The 16777-nt window shown below is 36.8% G+C and overlaps 1 protein-coding gene across 1 annotated transcript; it reads right to left on the reverse strand.

Moving 5' to 3' along the window:
• Nucleotides 1-1119: 1119 nt before the first annotated feature.
• Nucleotides 1120-16739, reverse strand: LOC146131886 (phosphoribosylformylglycinamidine synthase-like). Its single transcript, XM_083397117.1, is given in 25 exon segments — nt 1120-1343; nt 1799-1930; nt 2282-2470; nt 2885-3043; nt 3168-3282; nt 3737-3819; nt 4385-4589; nt 4947-5102; nt 5624-5826; nt 6923-7076; nt 7584-7699; nt 8187-8325; nt 9232-9369; nt 9981-10055; nt 10259-10422; nt 11069-11311; nt 11735-11925; nt 12756-12930; nt 13559-13863; nt 14534-14758; nt 15173-15300; nt 15532-15625; nt 15735-15908; nt 16233-16340; nt 16576-16739. Coding segments are annotated over 25 exon segments (4014 nt in total). The 3' UTR covers nt 1120-1164.
• Nucleotides 16740-16777: the final 38 nt, after the last annotated feature.

Raw genomic sequence — 16777 nt, forward strand, 5'->3', positions numbered from 1 at the left:
AAATGTTACTAAAAATTCTTACAGAATCACCAAAAAATTATTTTACCATAATAAAATTGTATTTTAGGTACCGTAGCAAATTTATTTTAATCCTAAATTTCCAAATCTAGATTTACGTTAAAATTATTTACTGATTAAAATCACTATTATAAAAAATTTGTTAGAACACGCGGCTAAGGCAATTTAAAACCATTTAAAATTAAACTCAAAAATGTTGTATGTGGTAAGCATCCCGATTTATTTTTATTAATAAACTTTTACCGTTAAAACAATCGCTTCACTGACAACAAGAACAGAGACACCTATCGAAAAAAATATTTTTTTTACATATCGTAAAATGTCAATTTCTAAAATAAACAAACCAAAACGCAGAATTTTCACTGCACAGTATTTTTATTGAAAATTGTATGATTGTATAATACACAGTTTGGCGAACGGCAGTCGATCAATCCACAGTACGGACAATTATTCCAACAGGTTATAAAGTTGCATATGAAATCAATTGGCAAGCTCTTGGTACGACGAAAGTACTAACACAAAATTATGCGAACGCCGAACAATTCTTAATTGCATCACACTTAATGAAATAAATATGTCAAAACCCTCAAAACTGTTTAACAATAAGAGGCACATTAGTTTGGCAAATTGTAAAAAAAACGATTTAATCAGCATTTTTAGCAGTCTGTTGTCTAGTCTACATTTTACTCGCCAGGTAAGGTAATCACAGTTCGGGAGGTTTCATTATCCTAAGACAAATAGGGAATAATAAAGGTGCGTTTAACCCCTGTTGTGGCCATGTTATCATGTAAGCAACAAATATGGTGCGGCGAATATTAACCACTGTTTTCCACCAAGATGTTCTTAATCGCAACACAATTAGTATATGGCGTTAGGGGAATTATTTTAAAACACATCAAACAAAAAATGCTTTCAAATTGTTTTACATTTCCTTAGCAAATAAGAAAATATACAGATTGGCTTAATAAATGTAACAATCTGTTTGAATTCCACTAGTTTCCCATAAGGAAAAAAGATTTTTCAACAGCTCGAAAAAAAATTGGTAGTGAAAAAATATGGGTTTATTTTTGGCAGTAATCGAAGGTAAGCGTTTTTAAAGGAAACTGTTTATATCACTTCACTAATAAACAATTTGTGCGTCGAAAATCAGTCAGTCTTTTCTTTGCACCAGACCAGGGCGTTCTGGAACATTCGCAGCCAGGGTGATTGCGTCATGCCTTTCCACGATAAGGGAGCCCAGGGCCACTGCCACATTTGGACGCAACGTTCCGGGTGAGGCATTACCGCAAGGTGGCGACCGTCGGCCGAGCAGAGGCCTGCGATTCCTGTGAAATTAAGGAAATAATTTGGTTGATATGGAAGTCCAGAGAAAGGCTAAATATGTTAAATGGAACTGACACGTTCACATATACAATGTGTAATGTGTATTCAGTGATCAATCCTTCTAGAGTCGTACTGGCCAACGATAACGGTACCCATATATAGTAGGCTACACAAGATGCTGCCTTCGGAAAGGTTTACCGAAATGAGTTGACCTAATCAGTCTATCGAGATGTAAACAGGGCCAGGCTGGACGACATTGTCTAAATACATATTTAAAGTTGGACGTAAAATAAATTCAATAACTGTTCAAATAAGTTTTTAATTACGGAAGACATTTCAACGACATTGAAAGACCTTTGAAGATTCAAAGACGTTGTGGCAAACTTATAACAAAGAAACGGCGTTGCAGAATTTTGGGACACAAAAAAAAAATCTTAACAAATAAATAAACACTTACCTTTCGGCGAGCCGTTCGGGTTGAGTGGGTATCGTGGCGTCACTTCGCCGACGTAATCAACAAAGCGTAGTGGGGCTTCCCCCGATGACGTCACGCGTTCGAGTAGCGCGTCATCATTGAACTGGAATCGACCTGCAAAAAATTAGTTGGTTGGAGTCAAGTCGTATCTATAAGCAATGATTATACTATAAGAAAAAAAAAACATACACAAACCCAATGAAAACGAGAAAAACACAAACTTAACAAAAAAACAGAAAAAACACAAACCTAACAAAAAGCAAGACAACAACAGAAACCTATAACAAAAAAAAAGTAAAAAACACAAAACCACCAAAAAACAAGTAAAAAACATAAACCTAACAAAAATAACACAATATTAAAAAAAAAACACAAAAAGAAAAAACGAAAAAAGCTCACAAAAAAACAAGCAAAAAACAACAAGCTAAAAAACAGAAACACAATAACCCCCGTTAATGCACTCACCTTCGCCGTGTGCGACCCAAACTCCCATCACCGAACCTTCCATTCCTCGAAACATCAGCGCGTTACTTTGCTCGATCTTCACCGACACGAAGCGAGACTCGAAGCGGGTGCTGGTGTTTGGGGCCAGGAAGGCACCGCGCTGCTGCCTGTTACGTCACAATAGCAAGTGTGAAGTTGAAAAAAGGGATTCTGTTTTGCAGAGCACCATAGAGGAGAAAGTTTAAATATACACAGACATAGAAAAGTGAAAAACTAAACTGTATAAAGTGTTCGTATTGAAAAGCTGACAAGTATATTTTCATTTTTTTTAAATGTCGATTCTTTAAAAACATTTTTCTGACTTTAAAACATTATATTTTGCAAATCCTTGATAAAATTGTTTAAAAAAACGGACCCATATAAGAAAGGGTAACTTTTTAAGTTGCACTTTTTGAAAGACAAGGATTAGTAATTATTTCTTTTAAACAGAATTTTCGCATTTAACGATTAAAATTCAAAATGAAAGTTTTTTTTCGTGTAAATCGGCCAACCAGTCTTACATCAAAATTGAATAGTGGCAGTAACAAAATAAAAGTGTGTGTGCAATTTCAACTTACTTGTCACCTTTGACCGCTCCATCACCTTTGACCTCACCGACCCAGCCCAAGAGCGCCATCAGCTGGCAGCCGTTGCAGACCCCCAGAGAGAAAGTGTCGTTACGCTTGCGGAATCGTTCCAGTTGAGTGGACACGGTTGGATTGAACATGCAGCAAGCCGCCCAACCTAGAACAACAAAAACTATATTTTTCACCAAATTTTTAAGTCAAATTTTAATGATACCTACATTCATGTACGTTGCAGCGTGATTTAAGTCTTTAGCCCTAATAAACTTTCACAGAATCCTCACCTTTAGCTGATCCGAAAACGTCTGCGTAGCTGAACCCGCCCACGAAGACCACGCCCCTAAATCTGTCCAATGAGATCGCTCCGTCCAGCAAGTCTTGCATCGTGATGTCCCAAGCCTGGAAAAATACTTATTGAAAAGCTATCGAACTAAATCAAGGCTTTTGCTGGTGTGTAAATAAAGTTAAGAAAATATATTTTTGAATGGGGACATGGCTATGTGGAATTGACATAAAGAATTACAAAATTTTGTACGAAAATATCGCATATCCGTATCGGAAAAAAATGTCAGATGCCGGACATCCATACGGGACACATGTGTACATAGTGCAGTTGCATCTATAAGGCTAGGTTGTAAATTCCTGTAAGGCCGGATATGTCGATGTACGTTATTTTAGGTTTGGCTTTAGTGAACGCTAAGAAAAGTCAAAAGACCGCAACTGTTTCATTTTAAGTGATAACTGCTAAGTTTCTGTTGTAGCTGTAGAAGTAAACTATAATTTGAGAGACAATTTCGCTAGCACATAACACCTTGAAAACATTACCCATTTGTACATAAAAATTGCTTCAAACCTGAAATCCTGCCATTGTGAACGCTGCTGCCATCTCGCGGTCGCCGTTACTTCCCTCTTCACGAAGAATCGCAACTTTTACGTCTGTGAAAAAAATAATTACAAATTATTAAAGAAAAAAACTTGAACCAAGGAAATAGAAGGACACTGCGAAGGAATACGTTCTGCTGATGTATAGCGAGGTTTTAGGCAAAAAGTAGATAATTTTTTGCTTTCTGGTAAAAATCCTGTATAGAAGTATATCGGTAACACACTTCTAGTGAAAAGCTATACTTAGTCAATTGTGTTTCAATACATTAAAAATCGCAAGTTATCATCAAACTTTAAAGAAGCATTTAAACCTTTTTAAACAGCAACAAAAACTTTTAAAACTTTTTTTCCAGGCGTACTGTATTCAATATTCATGCATGTGTACCACATAAAAAAGCATTTTCGTGCATAAAGCGTGTTTTGTATTAGTAAATCTAATACCATTTTTCGAAAAAAGAGCGAAAAAAAAAACTGGTAAGAAACCATATTGCCTTGCCTACCAAAATGTGTAAAAAAGATAGATTTCAAATTAACCATTTTTTCAAGATTTTTTTGTGTAAAGCTTATTTATAGCAAAAGAAAAATAACGTGCAAATAAATTCCATATTTCTTGTTTTACCCGAAGTATCTAAAGGAAGGTGGTCGAAAGTCACGTGATACGCGGGTTCGCGGTCACACTCGAGTAACCACCGACGCTCGTCCGTCACGCATGACTCCTTGCACTGGAGGCGCTCGAGCGCGAAGCTGGTGCTTTCCCACTTGTCGCGCAGCTCATTGGTCGAGAGCGAGCCAATCAGCGTCGAGCCGTTATGTGTGACGTTGATCTTGGGATTTAAAACAAAATAAACACCTGAATTCTGCAGGCGAATTCTGTTATTCGAAAAGAAATTCTTATTGCTCCAAATAACTGCAGATTCGGCTTTTAAAAAATTAGTTTTTTATTGTTTTGAACAAAAAAACAAAACAAAATTGTTTAACGCTATATTAATAGTTTTGTATAGTTGCATACCTTAAAGGCGGAAAACAACATATTAGCCAATGCCTTACTAACCTAAAATTCACTTTTCGTCAAATAAGGATTTTTTTTTTATTTCGCCACCCTGAAACTTGATTTGACTAGTTTAAATTAAATGTAATGGTTGGGTGCGTTACATATTGTAACGATTGAATAGTGGATTTACCTTCCGTTCTTTGCAACTTTTTCCCAACGAGACGTACTCCACCGCATTGGATTTAAATTCTCTCGCCACTGCTTCCAAGTCGTCAGTTTCCAGCACTACGCCGAGACACTCGGAAAACCAATAATCCAATGCGGCACAGTCGGTGGTGACGTCGATCTAAAAGGAAGCAGAACTTAAAACCAAAGGGTACGAATAGCCTTTAGGGCAGACCAGGGCCAAATCCGACCTGCCAAGCAATATAATTCGGCCCGCGGCCCACTTTCAATGATTTTTTTATTTCAGTTCCATATTTGACCCGGCCAACCAAGACATTTTGTGTGTCTTTTGTATGTCTCCAATGCGTAGAGTCATTTAAAATATAAACCAAACAAACGCACTACTTTTCGTTGCTACCGTTTTAATATAAATTAGACTCGTTTTTAATTGCATAAAACATTCAGGCCGACCCTGATTATGACATTAAAAACCACACGTTATTATAACAAAATTATAAGTGAAAATTTAATACGGCCCGCCTAGAATTTTATGGGTTTGGTTTGGCCTGCGACTTGAAAAGGTTGCCGACCCCGTACTAAATAACACTTCCTTAGGAGCCAAATCGAAATCAGTATAGGTTAGAAGAGATTACGTTAATTCTTACACGGCATTAAAAACTATACAGAACACAAAACACTCACATTGAGTCCACAGTTGCCCGCGAATGCCATCTCGAGAACACACGTTATCAGTCCTCCGTCACTGACGTCATGACCGGATGACAAAAGTCCCTTCCTCACAAGCTGCTGAGTCACGTTCCAGGCGCGCACGAAAAGTGCTGCGTCATCGAGGTCGGGTGTATTTTTACCGAGTTGTTCGAAGCACTGAGCTAATGAACTGCCACCTAAAAGTAAGTTCGTTTGTTTGACATAGTATTTTGGTAAAACAATAAAAGTTAACTTAGTTTACAAAGGGGCACGCAATCAAGTATGCGAGACTAATGTATACCACCTATAAAAAAATTATAATTTTAAGATATCCACCTGTTGCCTTATATTTTCGTCGCGGCCCAAAATACTTTTCTCAGAAGTATTGAAGGCCCACAACGTAAAACCACTAAGAAAACAGACCGGGTCCATTTTTTTAGAATGACGTCCAAAGATACGTCAACAATAAGTTTAAAAAACACCTGCTGTTTTCGAGCGAATACATGTAGCTATCATCCAGTCTGATCATGCGTAACGCGACAAAATGCGTTTTTTGTTTCAAGCTTGAAAAACTTCCACTAAAAGTATACGTGACACATGAGGAATATCAAATAAATTCGAATATTGGTTTAAAAAGTCAGTTATAGTCTAGTTTAATTTAACAAAAATTGGACTGTAGAGTTTATGAGTCAGTGTCACACAACGCAACTTGCCATTAAATGCATATCGCGTTTAAATTGAATATAGATTTAAGTAGAACAGACAGAGTATCAGTGTGATGCAACAATGAGCAACGATAAACACTCTTAGCACCACCAACTTTTAAAATACAGTACCCAATGAGTGCACGAATATGACGCGGTCCACAACCACATAATAATGGCAAACTCTTAAACAATAGCTTGCGGCCCACAAAAATGGCTCAAAGGCCCACATTCTGACCCCAAGTCTGCCACAGGCTAAAAAAGAACCGGTGCTCTAGAGCAGTGTTTCTTAATCAGGTGAATGATTCACCCCAGGGTGAGTAAAATTTTTGCAGGGGTGAACCAACCGAAAGGGGGTGAATAAGGGTGAACCGTCAGAAATGGACGATAGCTTGCAAACAGGGCTGATATTCCGGGTGTTCAACCTGTTCAGTGAACAGGTTTTCCAAAAAAAATCAATTCTAATTTTTTAAGGGTGAATGAAATCTGGAGATAAATGCTAGGAGCGAACAAAACTAAAAAAGTTTAAGAAGCGATGCTCTATAGAGGCTTGCAACCTTGGATCATGTGCTCGCATATTTCGACTCACCCAAATGCGGAGGACTTTTGCTCATCGGGACGTAAATCAATGACCCGGAACGACCTTCGCCCGGACACTTGAGGTCAGGGGTCACGACCTTTGTGACGTCATCGCAAGGTGCGTAGACCGAAATGACGAGGGATCCGGGACACTTGACGATCTCCTATAAAAATACGACAATGATTTGAATTAAACCATTTTTCTTGCTCACAAATTATCGTGTAGACAAATAAACAAATAAAACAGTTAATTGTGTAAAAATCAAAAATAGGATATGAAATAGGAAAAAACAGGATTTCAGTCATTACTGGAATTATTAGGATTATTCAACGTTGATTATTTTGGCCGTACAGAAATTTTACGTAAATATGTGTAATAAAAAAAATAATTTTAAACTAACAAGAGTCCTCTTTTTTACCACCGTGGCATATACTGGTATTAAAATAAGATATACACTACATAACACATGCTTATCTAAAGAAAGGCTAAACCTAAACAGTTTACAAATAAGCAACAATTTAAAACTTAAATTTGAAATTTAGGTCGAGTTATAAAAACGAAAACAAGAGAGCTCCACAAAACTTTTCATCTCAAAGAAATGCAAAAATCGAAAATGTTACAAGGCAAATCGGATAACGGGGAAACCCCATTTACCCCCACGTGTACCCACCTCACCCACGGTCGCAGCCATGCTCAGCGAATCTTTGCCCCCGTCGACCGCCACCCCCAGCTCCTTCATGACGTCACACATAGCCTCGCACGCGCTGTGCAGCCTGGCACCCTCGCCTTTAAAAAGAAAGTAGAACAAGATTGTCAACATTTATATGAAAAAGAGGAAACATGAACTGCATTGAAAGAAATATACGAATATATTAAATTATAGAAACAAAAAGGTGTACTTATAAACTTGGCACTCAAGAAATGGTTTGCGCAGCATTTTCTACCTTAAATGTAAACTTATTTAGAGAACAGTAGATTGACAATTAAACAAACAATAACTTTAATACGTTTTAATTTCCCCAAATTTGCTTATTTGACAAGAATAATGACGTCATTTGGTCTCAGACCGGATCGCGATACGTTTCACGCAAAAAAATATATTGTCAATTATCCCATATCTCGGTATTAAAACATGTCAATTTTAAACAATTTTGCCCTAAAATTATGTAGGTTTACCCTTAAAACTGCTTGCGAGATCACCAGCTGGAAACCACGATTTTAAACAACGTAACACGCGATTTTGAGGTACCCTTCATCGACCAAAACCACTGACCTGTAAGTTTTGCCGGCCACATCCAGTTAGCGCTGCATTTGACGTCACGGAGTGAGGAGACGGGAGCAAAGATGAGATTAGTGAGAGCTTCTCCGACCGCCAAACGTGCTCCACTTCTCTCGTCAGCTAGCATCTTGATCTACGGTTGGCAAGTAGGTTTAAAACTCCGAATAATTTAAGGTCAAAAAAGGTTTTATTTTAAGGTTTGGTTTGGGTGACCGACCGCTAAGTAGTTTTAAGAGACCGCAAGTGTTTCATTTAAATACCAAAAAGTTGCAAGTCCAAAATTGGGGAAACCGCTGGAGAAATTTGAAAAACACCTTAAAAAAACACTGGTCAAAAGTACCTTTATGAGAATACAATGCCTGCTGTCTGATCCTCTGTATTAAGTGTTGTTCATTTTTAGATTTCATTTTTATTTCAAGAAAATTTTAAAAAAGATTAGTGTTTAAAAAATAGTTTTCGAGGGAGGGGGTATGTTTTCGTTAGGTTTTAATTGACGTGTATTTATTGTTTTGCATCACTTTTTAGGAAATTGGAGATGCTCCTTGTAAAACATTTTATCAAGCAACTGACTTTGTTTAGGCTCCAGTTTAGTGCGACTGATTAGAAATAGGCGTTTTTTCCAACCTATATAAACCGCTACGTGTATCTAAACTAATAGGTTCACCAACATAGTTTTTGATGGCTGCACATTAAATTTAAAAGTTATTGGAAAACCTAAAACCGTCAACGGACTGCAATATCCGTAACATTGATTGCTATGAGTTTGGGTGCATGAGCCTGTTGGACTGATTTTGTCTTATTTGTTTGTGACATTCCATGATGAGGCACTAGTTTTTTTGCAATTCGTTTTATAGTTTAAATTGTAGAATAAATGACAATGGATAGAATTGAATCAGAAGCATTACCAAAGACAAAATTGGCAAAACGTTTACAACACTGCACAACAATTCTACATTTAATTTTTTAAAAATGATAAGTTTACAAAAATTATTTTTTGGTAATTTTATTATATATTTTTTCTATTCTTTTTACTACTTACCGGTTGCTCGCCGATGGCTGTGGCGCACCCTCTAGTGGTGAAGTGTGAGAGGGCGGTGACCGCCACATCGGCCAGGGGAGTGTGCAGGGGGCCAACGCACTGTTGCTGGGCAACCAGACCACTAACCGACCGGTCCACCTGGCAATGAAAACAATCGATTTTTTAACCCACCATTAACAACATTTAAAAAAAATGGAAAATTACATTTGCTGTGAGATCTGCGGTGTAAACAAAAAACGTTCTTTTCTGCGAACCCTTATCGTCTAAATGTGAAGTTTTTTAAGTTAGGTTTCTGATATTTTTTTCGCTGTCGCTCGTGCAATAAAAAAACTTACTTTACCCAATGACAAATCAATTTATAAAAAAAACATATAGAACTACAGTTTTCAAACGCTTCCAACAAAAAAATTTTTTTTTAGACAAATTAAAAAATGATTTTCCAAATCAATCATGCGTATAATTACGCCCTAGATTACAATGGTAGATATAAATTAATCTTAAAATCCAACAATCAATGCAAGGCATAAAATAAAATAAAATATTTAGTTGGTCAACCGAAACTGGTTAGTACAATCACCATCATACACAAATGCTTTTTGTCGAAGGCCAATGGGCTGCCATAATTTGAGATATTCTTCGAAGAAGAATTGATCAGTGATTTTATTGAAAAAAGCGTGCTTGGCTAAAATAGGATAAGTTAACCTGTATTTGGCAATATTAATACAGATTTTTTGACAACTAACGTTTACCTTGTTGGTGAGAAATCGCTTGCTGCCGACTGAAGGAAGACGAAGTACTCTGTCCAATGCTTCATCGAATTTAATCTGAAGGAAAAAGAAAGTATATATAACAAAGTTTAAAGACCAAAAGTTTACAGTTTTAGCTCTCATTATATGACTATTTCAGATAATTATATATTTAGCCTTTTACAAACAGATTTTTATTCAAAAAGATATACTATAACCAGGAAATTTGTATTTCAAACGTCAAACATTTAAAAATATGTCAATTTTAAAATTTAGCCCACATTTTCGGTCGAAAAAGGAACAAGTTTTCGTTCTATCCACGTCAGTTGATAGAGCTTCTGCGGCATTTTTCCCAACACAAGATCCAACTCTAAATCCACAGGGTGGCGCACGTGAGCGTCCGTGTTGAGACGAGGAAGTTTGGCCGGTGAGGGCGAATCTATCTCTGGAAACCGAAATCGCGGTTAAATCATTAAGCCAAATTGGTCGAGTAAATCGACATCATCTTAATAATGTCATCGTTTTAGTGAGTATCGAAAAGTCTTTAAATAAGTCGATTTATTCGTCTATTTGTCTCTGACATATATTTTCAAGCGACTAAAATCCAGTTATCTAATAATTAAAGGTTTTAGTTAAAAAACAGTGGTCAATTAAATTTAAGTCAAGTCATTGACTTAATAGCAATTACAACACTGCTCAACAGTGAGTCTTCTTTAACGTTGGCAATTTAGTAGATAAAACTCATTTGTAAAGAAAAGGGAAAAAGTGGCTATTTACTAGCAAGGATTTTAGCCTGAAAAACATAGAAGCAAAGTATTACACAAGTATATTGCTTTCTTAGAAATATAGGGCGTCAATAAATAAGTCATCCAGACACATTACATGGTTGAAAAAGATTTCCTGATATGCTTTTCCACAATTTAAAGTTTGCGGCTATCAGTTTCGAAAATTGTAACTGCGCATGCGCACGTCGGACTCAGGAATCGGGAAGTTTTACGTATTACTTTACCGAGTCCGACTCCAGCAAAACAAACCGATTCCGCAGCCCTGGTGAAACCACTCTGTACAAACGAAAAATGGTATCACCACACCTTGTTCGCTTAGCACAACACGCCCGCTTCCGTTCAACTCTCCGACGACGTCTAGCGGACAGCGTTCCCGCTTGCAGATCCGCCGGAGGGAGTCGAGAGCGCTTCGATCGAGCAAGATTGCGTCGGATTCCTGGTACTCTGCCGTCCAAAGTTCGAGCGAATTAAGGCTCTTATCACCCAGTGTGAAAGCCTTGGTGTAGAAAACTGCCCCTGATGGCTCGACCATTTCTTTCAGGACGTTGCCTGAAAAAGTGCGGCTTTAAAGAGTTTGTGGAAAAGAGTGTTTTTTTTGGTTATTCGTTACTGAATTTCGTATTTTATTTCGATTCTAATATATATTTTTTCGAAACACTGCCTTACACATATAGGTAAGAGCATTTGGAAAGTAAATTACACCAAGATTTACTAAATACGCTTTGTGGCATAATAGATAAAGTTTTTAACTAGTAAAATCTTAAATCCAATATAGAAGCACGCAGCAGTTTTAACGCTTTTAATATATCTTTTATTCAGTTTCAACATCACATATTATTCGAAACGTTCACAAAATGCTACTTACTTCTGTATGGTCTTTGACATTCTTACTACGAATAAATCAAGTTACATAAACCACAGCTTAAAACAATTAAAAAAAAACTGTCAACAAACTAAAAAACCGTCCCTTACCGTTGCCCCCGGCGCCCTGGTCGTGAATCGACAGGATGGGGTTCTGCATCCCCATTTCTGCGCATGCGCGAATCGCCCGCTGAAGCTTCTGTTGCATCTCGGCGTCTCCTCGTTGTACTGCGTCAAAGTCGCGCTCTGATTGGTTGGCGCCGTGCATGAGCGACGAAGCGGAACCACCACCAACGCCGATCCTACAAATTGGACGTTTTATGCGTTATACGTGCTGGCAAATTTGAGAGAAAGAGAAGGTTGGCACTAGGGATGTCCGATAATAGCGGATCGGAGCCGGTATGCGATGTCAAGTCGAAGTATCGTTGCCTGTTCGATACTAGATCCTGTGAGTTAGGCGTTTTATGCGCTATACGCTGGCAACATAATCGTTAAAAACGACCAGCTGGTTTGATAAGAATTAATGTCCAGTCGTTACGCAATACAAGTGAGGATGCTGCAAATATTGTCCTTTAGGAACAAACCGGTTAAAAATGAACAACAAAACATTGGTTTACTTGAGCACCAGAGTTCGTACTCTAGCAAAGGTTTGCGACGTAACGCTGCGCTAAAACATTATTTTAGAAAACGATAAATAACAATAAAATGAAACTAAACCTCCTAAAAAAAGGTTTTGAAAATTTGAGCAATATTGTTTGTTAAGTTGTCAAAATTGTTTAAGTGATCTATGTTTTCCAAGTTCTCATGTGGTTTAATTTATGCGCGTGGACTCATTTTGTTTGGTTTGCGATTACTTTGTGTTTGTACTTCAAGCAGTAAGGAGTGTACCATACTGTAGTTTATAAATAATATATATACTTTTTTAATATAACATCATTGTTGTTTTATTCATTCGAATTAAGCATGTTACTGTGTGTTATAAGTTGATGTAATTCTAACAGATAATTGGCCTGTTTATGATTAAACTGGATTAAAATTGTTAATTAATATTGGTCCGGGCAGCCAAATACCGGACAACGACAAAAAGTTTAGTAAACAGAAGATCTATGTAGGTTACCGCATCCCAACCAACCTATAAGCTGGTCCTCCTATCTTTGCCACCAGCAAGTCCTTTGTGTCCCTTTCCAGCTTGACCTTGTCCACGTGAAGGTCACTCATGCTGCCCACTCCCCCACTGAACATGATCGGCTTTAACCATTCCCTCCTGTCATCCGGTGAAACCCTCATGCCGAATGAGCGGAAGAATCCTGTAGGAAAAACGTTACGAGTCAACAACGAGGCAAACTGAGCCCAACAAAGTTAAAGTAGTCTATATTCGTTTATAAGATAATCCATCTTTATGAAAACCTCCGAAAATAACAGACTATGATTAGATTAAAGTTCAGTTTTAAGGTGAACTGTTTATTGTCGAAAGAATTACTGCAAACATTTGTGTAGACACGCGTTGTTCGTTGTCTAAATTGGATGATTTGCAAAAGACAAGCAACAACACATTAAAAACTGTTCTTTACCGTTTTTTCGTAACCGCGTCAAAGTCTAAAAGAGCCGATTTTTTACGTTTTCGCCAGCCGAAACCTTACCTTATACCGATATTGATATTTTATACAACTGAAATATAGCAAAAATTTGAATGTATTGAAAAGAAAATCCAAATAACATTTTAGTTAACTGCCTATGTGTATTTAACTCCTATTTTGCATATTAACTTGAAGAAAAATGAGAAATTTGTTTAATTTTCAGGAAAAAACTATATAATAAACTCGAAGAGAAATATCAGCCTAATTATCGGACAAAATTTGCCAAAACCTATATTAATGGAAGCGAAACATCGGTAAACCGATATATATCGTTCCATCCATAATAACATAAACTTACCGCAAATCAGGGGCTCGCCGAACTGGTTGCCATAGTGACTGGCGCCGTTGCTAGCCTCGATGGCGATCTTGGACGCCGTTGCTAGGTTACGGCAGGTCGGCCAGGCGCCCCTGTCCTCCCAAGGAAGGGGGTGTTGAGGGAGGTTCAGGTTCCCGACGCAGTAGCCGGCCGTCCCGGCCACTACATGGGCGCCCCGGCCCACGGCGCCCTGGTCCCTCTGTCGGCCCCCGACCCCGGTTCCGGCGCCAGGATGGGGCGCCACCCCTGTTGGGAAGTTGTGGGTCTCGGCGGTCAGGGTGATGTGTCTAAAGGGTAAAAATTAAAACAAAATGATTTTTTTTAAATTGTTTCAAAAATGAAATTTCGAAATAAAAAAATGAAATTGATGAATTATTTTTTACTTAATTTTTTAATTTTGTTTTTACTAATTTGTTTTTTTAACCTCCTTCATTTTTGATATTCTGACCAGGCGAAAATTATAATATTAAAACTATAATTAGTTAAAAGTAAGTGAAGATATTTGGTTTATAAGTGATTCCGAGCAAAGAGCATTGCGTTTGGATCTCACAATAATTCGCAACCTCTTCTGTATTGTTGCTATAATTTGTGATTTGTTAAGGGGGACTCAAATCATTAACGAAAATGTTTTGTTGCAAAATGGCTGAAGGTTGTAGAGACGTAGTAAGAATATTAAACCCCATACTGACGTACGTAGCATTTTGTGAACGTTTCGAATAACTCTATTGATTTTCAACATCTGAAACGTTTAAACGGGTGACTTGACTGGGATTTGACTTTATATATATTCGAAAAGACTCGACTTGGACTTAAATTATTTTACAAATGACTTGACTTGGACTTAAGTTATTTCACAAATAATTTTACTTGGAACTTAAGTTATTAGACAAATGACTTGAATTGAACTTAGTTATTTCACAACTAATTTGACGGGGCTTGACATGACCAGGCACTTACCTAAGTTCAGTCGTCTTTGATAATATCGATGGTTTGCCGGGTTCTTGGGGTGCAAGAAGTTCGACCTTTGACCCCTTAATCGCGCTGCCATTGTCGTGGAACGCGATCACATTGTTCTCGTTGCTGCCCTCCAGTGTCGCCGTGACCATCTGGAAGAGCGAGAGAGGCTTGTCGACCCCGTCGACCCGGATTTTTGCCTTGAAGAACCAGTGGCGACTGTGCTCGCTGTCGGAGATAAATAGATGTGTTTTTTTTATCATTTTTTGCTAAAAACAAAAAAAGATGAAATAAAAGTTTTTCATTTTGTTAAAATTGTTTGATAAATACAATAAATGAAAATAAAAGTAATTTACTTTGCTTCAATTTTTTATAAATACAATAATTAAAACAAGCAAGTTCTAATTTCGGAAAAATCTTTGGTAAGCAAAATTTCTGCAAAAAAAATATTATTTTGGTTGAAATTTTTATACATTAAAATTGCTGAACAAAAAAACAACATTTTTATTCAAAAAATATTCGGTAAATAAAACAACCACCAAGTTATATAAAACACAACGACTGATGCGAAGTTATTTTGGTTTGTAAAATTCTCAAAAATTTTAATGTATTCTGAGTTGATTTATTGCACATTGTTGCAACCTGTTGGACTGGGCAAGGTCAAAGCATTCCACAGAGGTCGGGTTTCTCTGCAGTTCGTGACGGAAGAGGTTGGCGTAAAATTTGATGTCCCAGTCATCGAAAGCCAGCCCCAGTTCATCGCTGGCTGCCTGCATACAAAATTTAAAAAATATGCTAAATTTCCAATTAATGATGGAAATTTTCTTTTAGTACACTTGTATTCTGTAAAACAAAAAAACATGTTTAAATGTGGCCCAAATGGAACCAAAGTTAAACAAATTAGACAGCTATTTAAATAAATAATGTTGAAACTTTAAAAATAAAAATAAAATACTTTTTAAAAATAAGCGTTTTTCAACTGAATTGCTGTAGTTGTCAACCTGTAATGCTTTGCTTCTTCCTTTAATAACATCGATCTCATACCAATCTGTTTTCTTGACTGTACATTCCAACGTCTCCAACGGTCTATCATACCTAAAAAAAATAGAAAATCGTCCAAACAAACACAATCAAATTTATTAGAAAATAATAGCCTAGCAAGAAGTTTATCTTAATGTGAAATAAAACATGTTGAAGGGTTTACCTGCATTGTACCATTCTGTCATGTAAAATATCCAATATCGGTTTTTCAAATTTGTCAAACCCGCTGCAATTTAATGCATAGCGAAATGAAGCTTCAATGCCATGAACAAGCTCAAGTCCAATATTGGCACAAATGGAAGATGCGTTTGTGCAAAATGGCGTCCGCTGGTTCAACCTTGCAGAAAAATATTAAAGTTGCAAAACAGGTGCTCATTAAAATGCTTTAACATGATTCCAAACTTTACTTAGAACACTGGATAGGTTTATGCATTACATGAATATACATGTACTTCCACACTCAAATCATTTCCATGTATCAATATTCGCAAAATAAATTTTTATTGCGAATTTATTTTACATTGTACAGCCAATTATAATACGTAAGACAAGTCCGGCACAAATAATAAATGGATAAGTAACATTAAAAAGGATTTTAATTTACTTTTAAATTCAGGAGATTTTGTTTATTTGTTAAATGAAAGAAACGTTTATAAAATACCTTGGCCCAACTTCAATAAGAAATGTATCATCACTTTTAGACAAATATGGCTTTTCAAGTTGAAGATTCTTTGTTTCTCCAAACAACTTTAGCACCCACTCGAGGTTTCTATAATAAAAAAAAACTTTGCTGTAAAAAATTCCTCACAAAAGATAATGTTCTTGCAAAGGTAAGAAATAGCCTTTCTGACATTAAAAATTCTGTATACTTAATATATTAAAAAACACATCTGCAAAAAATTCAAGATTAAGCAATATGTTTGCAATGAAATATTTAAATAGAGGCACACTTAAGATAACAGCTGTATTGCCTACTAATAAACTGCAAATAAATGTTTTCTTACTGTTGCTCCTTTTCTGACAAATCTTTCTTTGAACCTTGCACAGAAACATTGTAGCAGACCTCTGCAGCACAAGTCTCCAAGTTTTTACCCAACAAATTATTTAACTTAGTTTTAATCACAGCAGGGCAATCTGCCAGTAACTGGTAATAATGCAAGACTACCATATCGCTGAAAAGAGAAAAATATATTTCTGTCTGAGATG

The sequence above is a fragment of the Ascidiella aspersa genome, chromosome 9 (genome assembly GCF_963924565.1).
Source record: "Ascidiella aspersa chromosome 9, kaAscAspe10.2, whole genome shotgun sequence".
In the NCBI taxonomy this organism is placed as follows: domain Eukaryota; kingdom Metazoa; phylum Chordata; class Ascidiacea; order Phlebobranchia; family Ascidiidae; genus Ascidiella; species Ascidiella aspersa.